Source organism: Myotis davidii, unplaced genomic scaffold (genome assembly GCF_000327345.1).
Source record: "Myotis davidii unplaced genomic scaffold, ASM32734v1 scaffold570, whole genome shotgun sequence".
Taxonomy (NCBI): domain Eukaryota; kingdom Metazoa; phylum Chordata; class Mammalia; order Chiroptera; family Vespertilionidae; genus Myotis; species Myotis davidii.
In genome coordinates this window covers 1,600,313-1,614,358 of record NW_006283631.1, presented here as the reverse complement: position 1 = coordinate 1,614,358, position 14,046 = coordinate 1,600,313, and the positions used below count along the sequence as shown (strand labels likewise).

General features: G+C 38.5%; 1 protein-coding gene across 2 annotated transcripts in view; it reads right to left on the bottom strand.

Moving 5' to 3' along the window:
* IFT80 (intraflagellar transport 80) overlaps positions 1-14,046 on the bottom strand; it is a 106,227-nt gene that overhangs the window by 77,763 nt on the left and 14,418 nt on the right. For both annotated transcript variants that reach the window (XM_006753815.2, XM_015565500.1), the window contains exons 2-3: positions 13,484-13,567; positions 10,274-10,495 (exon numbers count right to left, since the gene is read on the bottom strand). In XM_006753815.2, coding sequence (XP_006753878.1) covers positions 10,274-10,495; positions 13,484-13,520 — 259 coding nt within the window. In that variant the 5' untranslated portion in view covers positions 13,521-13,567. The remainder of the gene's footprint in view (positions 1-10,273; positions 10,496-13,483; positions 13,568-14,046) is intronic.

Genomic DNA, 14,046 nt, shown 5'->3' with positions numbered 1-14,046 from the left:
GCGACCTTGGGGGCTCTTAGCGCCCCCCTGGGTTTCCGATCACTGTCAGTGGCAGGGGGCTTCTTCCTGCTTTCCCTTTCACCTCCCTGCATTGTGCCTACATATGCAAATTAACCGCCATTTTGTTGTCAGTTAACTGCCACCTGAGTTGGCAGTTAATTTGCATATAGCCCTGATTAGCCAATGAAAAGGGTATCGTTGTACGCCAATTACCATTTTTCTCTTTTATTATATAGGATAGTTTAAAGCCTAGTTGGCTGTTTGTGATTGGTGGTTCTTAGGTTTCAATTATGTACACTTGAGGTATTTACAGACTTAGATTTTGGTTTGTGTACACGGGCCAATGATATCAGTCACCTCAGTCTAATTGCCTCCTTATTGAATTAATTTAACAATTGCTAATCCCAAATTTTAAAATACTTGCCTTATATGATTTTACACTGTGCCAGGCACCATGTAGACCAAACAAAAAGCAGTCTACTTGGTTGCTGACCTCAAAAAGTTCACACATACAGGGTAGGACAAAGTAGGTTTACAGTTGTTCATATGGAAAATAATACAATAATTAATAAATAATACAAAAGCCTAATATGCTAAGTGTCTGACCTATCGGTCAACCATTCAGTCGACTGCTTGACCAGTCGCTATGACCCACACTAACCACCAGGGGTCAGATGCTCCAACTGGTAGGTTAGCTTGCTACTGGGGTCTGGCTGATCACTGATTGGGATGGGCAAGACAGGTTGGACACGCCCTGGGTCCCTCCCAGGCTGGCCAGACCCCATAGGCCCCAATCTGGACTGAGCAGAATGACCCTGATTGGCCCAATTGCTGGCCAAGCCAAGGGACACCACCCATGCACAAATTCATGCATCGGGCCTCTAATTCTATATAATAAAGAGCTAATATGCAAATGGTTGTCACAATCTCATGCCATCATGCCGAGACAGCTCAGGCACTCAACACTGGGGAGAGAAGAATGGGGACCAGCCAGGCACAAATGAGCTCAAGAGAGAGGAGTGAGGACCAGCCAGGCACAAATGAGTTCATGAGAGAGGAATGTGGACCAGCCAGGCTGGGGCCTGGGAGAGAGACAAGCCACCCGCCCCGCAGTCCCGGGTGCCAGCGGCTGCGCCTGCGCCTGTAGCCCAGGAGAGGAACAATCCACACGCTCGATGGTCCCTGTGGTTCTGGGCGCCAGCGGCTGGGGCTGCAGCCAGGAAAGGGACAAGCTGCACGCCCCGCAGTCCCAGGCACCAGTGCCTGTGGCTGCACCTGTGGCCCAGGAGTGGGACAAGCCGCCAGCACCGAGGTCCCAGGAGCCAGCGCCTGCAGCTGTGGCCCAGGAGAGGGACAAGCTGCCCGCCCTGGCGCCTGTAGCCGGACCAGGCAAAGCCGGCCTGGGTCCTGGGTGCCTGCAGCCGGCCAGAGGGAGGGAAGCCAGGTTCCCTGTACCTGCGACCGGCCGGAGGAGGGAATCCTGGATCCCGGGCGCCTGCAGCTGTGGCCCACGAGAGGGACAAGCCGCCCGCCCTGGCGCCTGTAGCCGGACCAGGCAAAGCCGGCCTGGGTCCTGGGTGCCTGCAGCCGGCCAGAGGGAGGGAAGCCAGGTTCCCTGTACCTGCGACCGGCCGGAGGAGGGAATCCTGGATCCCGGGTGCGAGGCGAGGCAGAAGCAGTTAGGGGCAATCAGGCCAGCAGGGGAGCAGTTAGGGGTGACCAGACCAGTAGGGGAGCAGTTAGGGGTGATCAGGCCAGTAGGGGAACAGTTAGGGTGATCAGGCAGGCAGGCAGAGAGGGTAGGGGCGATCAGGCAGACAGGCAGGTGAGCGGTTAGGAGCCTGAGCGGTTAGGAGCCAGCAGTCCTGGATTCTGAGAAGCAGTCGGACATCCCCCGAGGGGTCCCGGATTGGATAGGGTGCAGGCTGGGCTGAGGGACCCTCCCCCCTCCCCACATGAATTTCATGCACCGGACCTCTAGTTAATAAATAATAATACAAGGATACACTCTGTTTCACATACTCACAACTGTAAACCTACTTTTGCCCGATCCTATATATAGGAAAAAAGCTAAAAAACTACAACTTTACAGTACATTGACAAAGTATATAAGCAATGTCAAGGGGACAAATTAACTGTGCCAAGAGTAAGAACTACAGGAATCCGAGAATAGATCAGTGAGGTTTGAATGATAATGAAATCTAGTGATACACAGATTGCAATACATTAATTAAGTATAGTGAAATTAACTTTCTTCAAATCAATATAAATATTTGTGTGTGTGTGTGTGTATGTATGTATTATTTATTTATTTACTTACTTATTTATTTAGTTAGTTAGTTTGCAGTAAAAGAATAATGTGGCTGCCTAACCAAATTTGCCTCAGAAGATTTATTTTGTTTCAATTCACTTTTAACTTAAGGCTTTCAAGATCTGGTCTAATACTAACAATTTATTAAAAATATATTTAAGTCAGATGCTTAACATGGCTTTACAACATTTCTCTGGAGAACTCTAAAACCAATGGCTTTAAAACATTTAACACTTACCGCCCTGTGGTTCTTTCACTGACCACCTACTCATTCCCACCAACAAAGTCTTTCCCTCTTTTTTACACACAATGTACATTACTTGTTGCTCTGTTGCAGCAGTTTTCACTGGGCTGTGATTCGTTTCATGGCAGGGGGCCATGTCTTAATCATATTTGTATTTGCAATATGCTTTTACATAATCAGCATTTATTAAATTTAACCAATTCTATAACCATACCAATACATAAAAATAAGTAAATAAATAAATAAAATGGACCATTTGACATTCTTATCTTTCTCATTCATGACGTTCTAGCACTTCAACAATAATCTACCGTTTTCCTTTATCCACCCACCCACTAGCACTAGTAGCACTATCTACTTTTCCCCCTATCTTCTTTTTAATTTTATAATTACCTCTGGGTCATTTTTCAATGTAACAATTACTTTGAATCCAACTGTGCTATTATTCTCTTTATCAGACTAACTTAAAATTACAGAGAAAATACAAGGAGGGGAAATCTCAAGAGAGGAAACTACGAAGATGACATCTAGTAAGTGGAAAGCTAATCCTGTGGCCATTATTTTCTTTATCCAGGCCTGTTTCACAAAATATTAGCAATATTGCCTAGCACAAAACATCCACATACTAAACAATTATTGGATACAATGAATAAATGCAACACCAAAGAGACTAACCAAATAACTTGAACTAGAAATGAAAAGTCCAGAAACTATCTTTCAACCTAGTCCACATTTTAGAAATTGTATGTATTTTGGTCAATGATATTTCTTATCATAAAATAACAAATACTGATTTTCTAACAAGTGATAAAATTATTCTTGCTTCCTATGACCTCACAGAAGCCATACACTGACTGGGACAACTAAGGTCAGCTCTTGGCATAGATTTAGCAATTAATAAATCATTGGCCTTTGTACATTGGCTGATTATTACAAATTGCTTGAATAACACACCCAGAGTAAAACAAATATAAAATTACATACATAAATATAAATGTAAAATATTTATACATAAATATAAAATCAAATTTAAAAACTGATAATTATTCATTTAACATTTTCAGTTTTTTTTTCTCTCCAGGTGTTCTATAACTTTGTAAAAGTGCAAGAGCAAACTAGAGATCAATTAATTTATTTCCAATTATTTACTAGGGGTGAGGTTGGGAAGAAAATATAATCAATATGACTCATTTATTGTTTTAGTAAACAAACAATGAAAACTTTGGATAAAAATGAATACTTAAATCCTGGGTATAAAATTAATCACTTGTTATTAAAGATAAGCTAAAAAGAGGAAAATGTTATAAAAAAGAAAAAGAATAGAAGTGGTAGATTAGTTATAAAGAACACATTTTTTAAAGTTAGAAATGCCTTAAGAAATACCCACGGAAACATGAGAAGGCTTGGAATAGGGGGCTAGAAAAAAAGGGCACATGAGCACTTTTGCAGACTGCTTAATAGCAGAAATGTTTTGGCAGATGTCTGCAAAAGCCACAAAGAGATCAGTAACTGCTAACTTCTGATAAAAAGAAATGAACACACAAATTCTTTTAAAGTGGGATTTTTAAATGAACATATTAACTAATAAGATAATATAGTGATTATTTGAAGATATTGAATAGGATGTATGAATATATCAACTTTTACTAAATATAATTTAAGGAGTGTTTATTGCCTTTACAAAAGGTTTTATACCAGAATTCCCTTACATAGCAGCTCCCCAATGCATTTTAAATAATTCAATTATTTTTCAAATGTAAATCTTTTAACACATTGTTAAAGAAATATCTCCTCTAAAAAAGTGGGATACTACTACACAAAATGTTCAAAGAGATTAAAATATTGAAGAGAGAATTATTGGTAAGACAAAAAACTTGGCAAAAGTCTACTTTATGTGCAGGAGCTGCCCCTCAAACCCAGGGATGTGTCTTGAACGTTTTACCACTACCACCACCACAGAACAGAGAGGGGGTTGGACAAAGGAAACCCAGGGAGAGTGATGAACAAACTCAAAAACTGTAATCTTTACTGCCAGGATTGAGGGAGAAAAATTAAGAGGAGAAAGATGGTGGCAACTACAAAAGAAAATCTCTTGAACAATGAATTAAGTCTTGAAGAAGAAAAAAATGTTTAAGTATGATTAACATCACACAAAATGAAAAAGCCCTAGAGATCTGCTCTACAACATTGTGCTTACAATGAACTATACTGCACAGTACAATTAACAATTTGTTAAGAGGGCAGACCTCATGTTATATGGTGTTTTCTTTTAACCAGAATAATAGGCTAAATTTTTTAAAGAACTGGGCTAACAAAGAATACAGCACCGATATATGAAATGACCTCAGATCTTTATCTGGCAGGAAACTCCTTGACCACCTCCTGATGGCATCCACTTTCTTCTTTTTTTGAACATTTCTTTTTCATTTCTGGATGCTGCTTTCTGTCTACCCTTCCACTTCTTTTCTTTGATCTACCGTCACTTTCCCTCTCTTTCTCAAGATCCCAGATAGTTCTCATCCTTCACTTAGGAGAAAACAGTCAACTACGCTGCTTTGGTTTTTCTCTTCTTCCAACATTTAGTGTGTGGCATGTTATCTTATTTGGGTGTGTTTTTTTATACAGCAAACCCCAAAATAAAATGATACATTCTATTTTTTTTTTAGTCATAATGTAGTTTTTCTTATTTAATCGTGTAAATTTCTCTTTTAAATTACATTTGTTTTAGTTTAAACTTCTTTTCCCTATCAGAAAGTGTTTTATCTAAAGCCAATGTGAAATAAAGACCCAAGCAATTATTTTTTAGTTAAGTATAATTAAGTAAGCTTAATAATTCAGAAAAACACTCAGACAACAGAAACCATCAAGACTAATTAGATTTAGTATTCAGAGTCACCAGATAAGTCAATCCTCATATACTGTTGAATTTAAAAAGGAAAATGCAAAGAAAATGTGATATGCCACCTGTTGTATAAAAAAAAAAGTGAAATGAGGAAATATACATGCATCTGTTTATTTTTGCCAAGAGAAACACAGGAAGGATAAACCAGAACCAAAGAGATTGGTTACCTAGAAGGAGTAAATAAAAACAAGGTATATGGGATTGGGTGGGTCAGGGTAGTAACAAATGCTCTGAGTAAGTATATTTTTTTTTAATACAGTTTTCACTTCATGGAATCATCCATGTTAACGTTTAACATATTTAAAGATAATCAAATCAACAAGAATGGGGGAGGGGCTTACATGGAAAACAAAGGGAAATAAATATACTTATCTATAAATGAGTAACATAACAACACTTAAGCAGGGGGGAAATGCAAGTAATTTTTGAACACAGGACTTTGACTCTATAGCCTCAGTGTAAAGATAACAATGGTAAACACTTGAATTCTAATTAAATTTTTTTGCAGTAGTATGGGTTAGTAACTCTGAAACAACCTACTGTGTATTATAGAATTGAGTAAATGAGTAAATATATTAAGAATAATGAACGTCAGTCTTTCTCACTGTTTTCAAGTATGGAGAAAAAGATACTAGAATTAACCCCACAGTGTTGAATTGGAGCTGGTGGAATTAACTCATGGTTTTTTGTATGGAAAGAAAAAAATGAAAGGAAGGGAGGGATGGAAAGAGGGAAAAAGAGAGTAAGGGAGAAAGAAATAGCCCTGACTGGTTTAGCTCAGTGGATAGAGCGTCGGCCTGTGAACTGAAGGGTCCCGGGTTCAATTCCGGTCAAGGGCATGTACCTTGGTTGCAGGCACATCCCCAGCAGGGGGTGTGCAGGAGGCAGCTGATCGATGTTTCTCTCTCATTGATGTTTCTAACTCTCTATCCCTCTCCCTTCCGCTCTGTAAAAAATCAATAAAATATATTAAAAAAAAGAAATAGCTGTAGATATGTGTGTGTTTTTGTTTTTGTTTTTTTGTTTTTTGTTTTTTTTTACAGAGAAGAAGGTAGAGGAATAGAGAGTTAGAAACATCGATGAGAGAGAAACATCGATCAGCTGCCTCCTGCACATCTCCCACTGGGGATGTGCCCGCAACCCAGGTACATGCCCTTGACCGGAATCAAACCTGGGACCCTTCAGTCTGCAGGCCAACACTCTATCCACTGAGCCAAACCGGTTTCGGCGATATGTGTGCTTTTTAATATACATTTATATTCCTAAATTTTAGCTCAGTCCTCTGAAAGGGCCTTGAAGTACACACACCACTTTGCAACGAGCACATATAGCACTCTTATCTTAGTTTTGAAATACCATTAAGCACCAAATAAAGAACAGGAGAAACAGATGATTTGAGGGCTGAAACTGGGAAAGTACAAGATGAGCCTAGAATATCTTGTGCCAGCAAAGTAGTACCAGAAAACTGATGAAGACACATAGCCCGCCCCAACCCCACAAAGAAAAAGAAAAACAAAGATTATTTAAACTGGTTTAATGGGGCTCCCGCTGGCCAAATGTGAGACAATTTTAACATCAAAATTTAAAAATAATGGTAACAGGCCCTGTCTGGTGTGGCTCATTGGGTTGGAGCATCGTCTGTGCATGGGAAGGTTGCTGGTTCAATCCCTGTTTGGGTGCATATGGGAGGCAACTAATTGATGTATCTCTCTTACATTGATGTTTCTCTCTCCCTTTTTCTCCCTCCCACCTCTAAAATCAATCAATCAGTCAATCAATCAATAAAAATAATGGTAACAGGCTACTCAAGAAATAAAATAAAAATCTATGAATCTAACTGACATAGCAAACAAATAAATAAATGGGGGATATGGGAGGCTCTTCCTTGCAGTAGAATACCAACTGATCAATACAGAAGGAATTATGAAGTTTTAAAAAATTACCATTTGGCAACCATCCTATATAATAAAAGGGTAATATGCAAATTGACCCTAACAGCATAATGACCAGGAACAACCGGTCATTATGGACACGCACTTACCCCCAGGGGGCAGATATTCAACATAGGAGCTGCCTCCTGGTGGTCAGTGCGCTTCCACAGGGGGAGCACCACTCAACCAGAAACCGGCTCATGGCTGCCCAGCGCAGCAGTGGTGGCGGGAGCCTCTCCTACCTCCGTGGCAGCAATAAGGATTTCAAACTAACCGTTTAGGCCCACCCCCCTGAAGAGCGGGCCTAAGCCGTATCCCCTGACAACTCCCAGGCTGTCAGAGGGATGTCAGACTGCCAGCTTAGGCCCGATCCCCCAGGGAGTATGCCTAAGCCATCAGTTGGACATCAACCGAGGGGTCCCATGTGGTAAGCCGGCATGGCCATGGCATACTCAGCCCCAGGGCGCCTTATGTGCCACGCCAGCTCAGCCTGGTTCAGTGACCCTGAGACGGGGCAGTGAAGGATGGAGAAAAGACAGACAAGAGAATAAAATCTGGGTCTGGGTGGGATTCTGCTCCTGGATGGAGAGACAGTACCACAGACTACAAGCCATGTTTTTATTTTATAGCCAGATTCCACGAGGCAAAGTAAGGGTGTGGTTAAGATGTTTACAACATTCTCGTGGGTTTCGATGCTACTCAGTTACATGCACCTGAACTCTATCAAGCCCATATTACTCCAGACATGTGGGGCCACGTGTTCAAACCATAGGTTCAAGCTTACAACTATAGCTGTTGGCTATAACTGTGCTGGGAGGGACCTGCCTTCTAAGCTGGGACTTGCATGTGGCAATGAGAGGACTGTGCCCTCTCATTGGTCCAAGGCTTGAACCTGTCCAAACACTGTAGCCGCTCTCCACAGTCTTGGACTGCGTGGTCTCAGTTCCCAATCTGATGCCCTAAGTCAGCGGTTCTCAACCTGTGGGTCACAACCCCTTTGGGAGTCGAACAACCCTTTCATAGGGGTCGCCTAAGACCATCCTGCATATCAGATATTTACATTACGATTCATAACAGTAGCAAAATTACAATTATGAAGTAGCAACAAAATAATTTTATGGTTGGGGGTCACAACATGAGGAACTGTATTTAAAAGGCCAGTAGGCTGAGAACCACTGCTTATTGATGCTAAAAACATGTAAACTAAATCTAACTGTGAGGAAACAGCCAACAAACACAAACTGAGGGGCTTTCTAGAAAAATAACAGGCTTGTATTCTTCAAAACTGTCAAGATCAAGAAAGAAAGACTGAGGAGTTGCTCCAGATTAAAGGAGACCAGAGAGGTGTAATAAAAGCAATGTGTTATTTAGTACCAGAAAAAAAATTTCTATAAAAGAGATTATTAGGACGATTATTAAAAATTTAATATGAACTGCAGGTTAGATAATAGTATTGCATTAATGTTAAATGTTCTGATTTTGATCAATGTATTGTGGTTATGTAACAGAAAATCCTTACTCTTAGGAAATACATTGAAGTATTTATGGTTACAGGGCATGTCTGTAAGTTATTCTCAAATGTTTTAGAAAAAAAATGTATGTGGTTGGGGACATGGAGAGAGAGGAGAAAACCAATGAGAAAGAATATGGAACAAAATGTTAACAATTAGTGAATTTAGATAAAGGATATGCAAGAGTTACTTGTACAATTCCTGCAACTTTTCTGTGAAAGTGAAATTAAATCAAAATTAAAAGGTGTTTCTTTTTAAAGTCAATGCTTCATTTTATCATCTGAGATTAGCTAAGTTCTAGCTGTGGCTGAGAATCAATTTTCTAAGCACCAGGCACTATAAGTACTTTTACACAATATCTCATTTAATGAAAAAAAGTTACCAGAAGTTCTGTCTGTAAAAGTTGTGGCATTTGATGTGCTTGTCTGCCATAACATCCCTTCCTTGTTCTGGCTACAAAAGCCCTCTTTTCTTTGTTTGCCTTTCCACAATGGCCTGAGGCCTGCTGTGCTCACTCAGTGTCACATTCCCTTAACTAAAGTGATTCACACAGTGATGGGTGACTGATCCATGATCTCCCAGAACCCTCTCTGCTACTTGCCTGTATGAGATATTGAGGAAGAAGCACTCCCTCTGCTAATATTTTCCCTAGGAGGATGAGACTTGGGCTGTGGACTGTCATCATGCTCACCTTGTAGGGAATGCCCATCCAAGAGCTGGTGAGAACAGGGCCTGATGCAGCTGTGCTTAAAGATCTACCCCTAGAGCTAAGTGAACCAAAAAACTCCAACTGTGCGTAAGTGTTAGCTAAGTAAGTTTCTGTTACTTCTGATGAACGTACTCTTAATTGACAGAGTAGGTCAAGTGTCATACAGTCAAAAACAATTCAAATTATTTCTAATTAAAACATTCCCTTAAAAAAGTAGAAAATCATGCTTTTTACTCACCAATAATAAAGCTATGGTCAAATTTAATACATCTCCAACTCTATAAGTAGAAATTAATATGTACTAGAAAATAAAGATAGTTTACTAAATGTGCCCATATTTTTAGTATGGTTATGTCATAAAGTTAAATTTGAAGAAATTAGAAACCAAAATTGGTAATAGCTTAACAATAGTAAGAGAGCACAGAAAAAGTAAAGTTAAACTTTCCGATTCAATCCCACTACACACCAGTTGAATTCACTTCCTTTCATCACAAGTTTTATAGTTTAAACATAAACCAAATGACTACATAGAAAATGGACAAAATGTGTGGATGAAGGCATGCAAATCCAAAAACATAGTTTTGTAAAACAACTCAAAGCATAAGTCATATTACCCTATTATGTCTTCTAAATACCAAGATGAGCATATAACATTAACAACTTACCATCAGAACTTGTGAGGACAAAGCTTTCTGCTTGAGTTTGTTTCCTGGTGCCTAAACTTTTTGGAAACCAGTGAAGATCTATTGGGTAAATATCATCAGGAAGCTTTACTATTTGACTTGTTTCACTGGTTAACAAGTTCCACCTCACTATTTGGTGATCATCACTGCATGAATACAGTTCTTCTGCATTGGTCCAGCCCACACAGCTTACTAATTCTTGATGTGTCACCATGTTAAGGAGACAACACACAAAAGTCTTACATTTTAAATAATTTTCAGATGCAGATTATAAGATAAGTATAAAATAGGATCAAACATTTCAAACTTCTAAATGTGTTTTCATTTTATGACTTTCATATATTTTCTATTTAAAGAAAAATAAATATCTAACCAAAACAGTTGTAAAAATGAAAAGCAAGATAAATAATCCAAATGCCAAGAGAGAGAAAAAGGCCCTAACTGGTTTTTCTCAGTGGATAGAGCGTCAGTCGGCCTGTGGACTGAAAGGTCCCAGGTTCGATTTCGGTCAAGGGCATGTACCTTTGTTTCCGGCATATTCCCAGTAGGGGGTATGCAGAAGGAGGCTCTCTCTCATCAATGTTTCTGACTCTCTGTCCCTTTCCCTTCCTCTCTGTAAAAAAAATCAATAAAATATATATTTAAAAATATATATATTAAAAGAGAGAAAAAGAATTGACAAAATGAATAATTTTAAATTGTGTTATAAAATATTCCATAAACAAGACTAAAAGATATACAAAGCATCTAACAGCTCAAAAGGTATGAAAGGATATAATACACTCAATTACTGGGGGATAAAGGGGGAAGTATGTCTTTTTTATTTACATATGTCTGTATCATTTAAGTTAGAATAAGCATGTATTATTTTGATGAGTTTTTAAAAATCAAGTGTTAAAAGAAGATTGAAACCTAACAGTAAAATATCTGCTTAAATTACACATTATAATAACAATCTACTTAGGAAAAAACATATAGCTTAACAGCTAAAACAAAAATCTTACCAAACTTTTTGACATTAAATTCAGGGAATAGTTCAATTACAATTTAATGTGCCTATAAAGAGAATAGTGCTGGATGAGACATGAACCCTAAAATTCTTACTTTAACCCATTTTTTATCTCTGATTTATCAGGAGGATTTCTATAATTTGAGGTGCTCAGTAGCCCTCACTTCTCCATCAGAATGGGCTGCTTACCCTAGGTTCTAGGGCCTAGGAGAAGCATATATTTAGAGAAGGCATTTCAGTTTGTTGTTTACCAGGGATGCTTTCTCTTGTTTACATCTGGAATTCTATATTACCAGGTCATTCCTAGGTGAGTTGTTTGTTCTCTTGTTGTTATTATATAATCCTTTCACTTCCTTCTCATCAGTGCTTTTTATTGGCTTATCTGAACATTCAGTAAACTTCAAGGAAAAAAAGACAATGTGCCATAATTACTATGGGATGTTCTAAGATTTTTTCATACTATTTCAAAATATGACAGATTAAGCAAATAACCAAAAAGGCAAAAATAAATTATAGAAAGATTATAAAAGTCCTAAGATAAATAGGTGATAAAATGGCACTGGAATACTCAAAATATAATCTAAACAAAAGGATATCATCACTAGACCATTACTGAAAAAACTATTCCAATATAATTTCTATAGCCTAAGTGATGTTAGGTAAAGACCTTTAGAAAGGCAGAATGTTAGGTAAAACTTAGAAAGGGATAAAGCATATACACACACATTAAGCTTATCCTTTGTAAATTGCTGTAAATAACATCAGATGTGCATGACATATCTTCAAACTAATAGATGAACTAAAATTATGAGAGAAATGAGAAGAATGTCAGATTAAGAAAGTCTAAAAAGACTGCTATTAGACTATTATTCAGCTTGAAAAGAAAGGCAAAAACAGATAATGGACATAGTTGAAATCTTGTAAATGGCATGAGTCTTGCATATGGTATGATTATACATGGCATGAACACCTGAGGGCACACTTTGAAAAAATACTAAAAATGATTTAAGTACAAATAAAAGGAATTATACCTTCACTCAAAAGGTAAAACAAGCAGACAAGATAATAAAAATTCAAAAGATTTAATTGAATGTCTAATTTAGTGCTTTTCTATCTCTGATGAAGGAACATATTTTTCTTGATTTCAAATTTGTTGCAGATCAACATTTTGTTAGATAAAATAAAAATAAATTACTAGAGAAATGATCTTATATTTGGACGGAGTCCCAATGTCAAATTGCTACAAAAATTGTTTACCTCTTACTTTCAATTTCTGAACTTATTCCTTTACAAACCTGTAATAAAGTCTGCAGATAATACTTTTAGAAGCACTGGTATATATAAAAATGAAGGTGGAGGGGCCTATCATATCTTCCTGATACATAATCAGAAATTCTTGTTGACAAAATATAAGGTCATGTGTTGGAGAAAATATTTATAATTTCTATCTTCTTACATCTATATGTATAAAAGCCTAAGTGACCATTATGACTGGTCACTATGATGCTCACTGACCACCAGGGGCAGACACTCAATGCAGGAGCTGCCCCCTGGTGATCAGTGCGCTCCCACAGCCAACCTCTCATGGCTGGCCAACTTCCCGCGATCCCTCTCCCCAGCTGGCTGGCCCTGATTGGCCCCGATTGGGACTGGGTGAAACGGACTATTAGCCCCTATCGCCAGCCAGGCTGAGGAACCCCATCCATGTAGGAATTCGAGCACCGGGCCTCTAGTGAAATAATAAAGCTCTAACTGCTCAAATTTCTTCAGCTTGTTCTCTACTTTATCATGAAGAGAGTATAAAGAAATAAAGTGAAATTCATTTTAAAAACATACTATATCACTCTAGCAAAGAAACTATTTGTTTTTAAAAAGCTTCTCTTTAAGATCCTACTAGACTAAACAAAAATTATTTTTTATGTACTTAAGTACAGTACTTAAGTAAAGTAAGAAAAATGTCAATAAGAATTTGAAAGTAAGATTTAGAGCAAATAGTTTGCTTTGGAGAATTACCTGCAACACATGACCTCAAATATTTCAAAAACAATTTAGTTAAACTGCCATTAAAGGAATGAAAAAAAAACCAAAACACCCATTATCCAAGTAGAATACAAAATAGAACAAAACTTAACAACACTCTAGTAAGATGATCACAATAAGGTCTGCAAGTGTTAAAAGGATATGCTTTGGTTCTTTTAAAAGTGATATCTTCAGTCTCATGCTTCCACTTTCCAGCAAAATTTTTAAATGCTACTTGAATGCATTCACTGTAAAAATAAAAATTAGGGGAAATATAAAATCTGCATTTAAAACAAACACATGTACACACACACATGCACACAAAATAAAAGCAAGCAAAACATCTTAGGACCCCAAGGATACTGAAACACACCTTCAATCCTGCTGGTATAAAGACAGGGAAAGAGGAAGAAAACTATTCAATGTGCTAATCCTGCCAACAGGTGATTAGAGACCTTGGGCTGGACTCCAGAGGCCCTCTATACCCTGCCTGAAACAGTCCTACAAGTGCAGAGCACTAAATCTGGTCAGGTAAATAATCTCCAAAAGCTATCTGGAGATCAAATCAGAAGATTCTGTAAACTAGGCCCTTGCCGGTTTGGCTTTGTGGATAGAGCATTGGCCTATGGACTGAAGGGTCCCAGGTTCAATTCCAGTCAAGGGCACATGCCTAGGTTGCAGGCCTAGGTCCCCCAGGGGGGCATGCCGGAGGCAGCTGATCATTGAT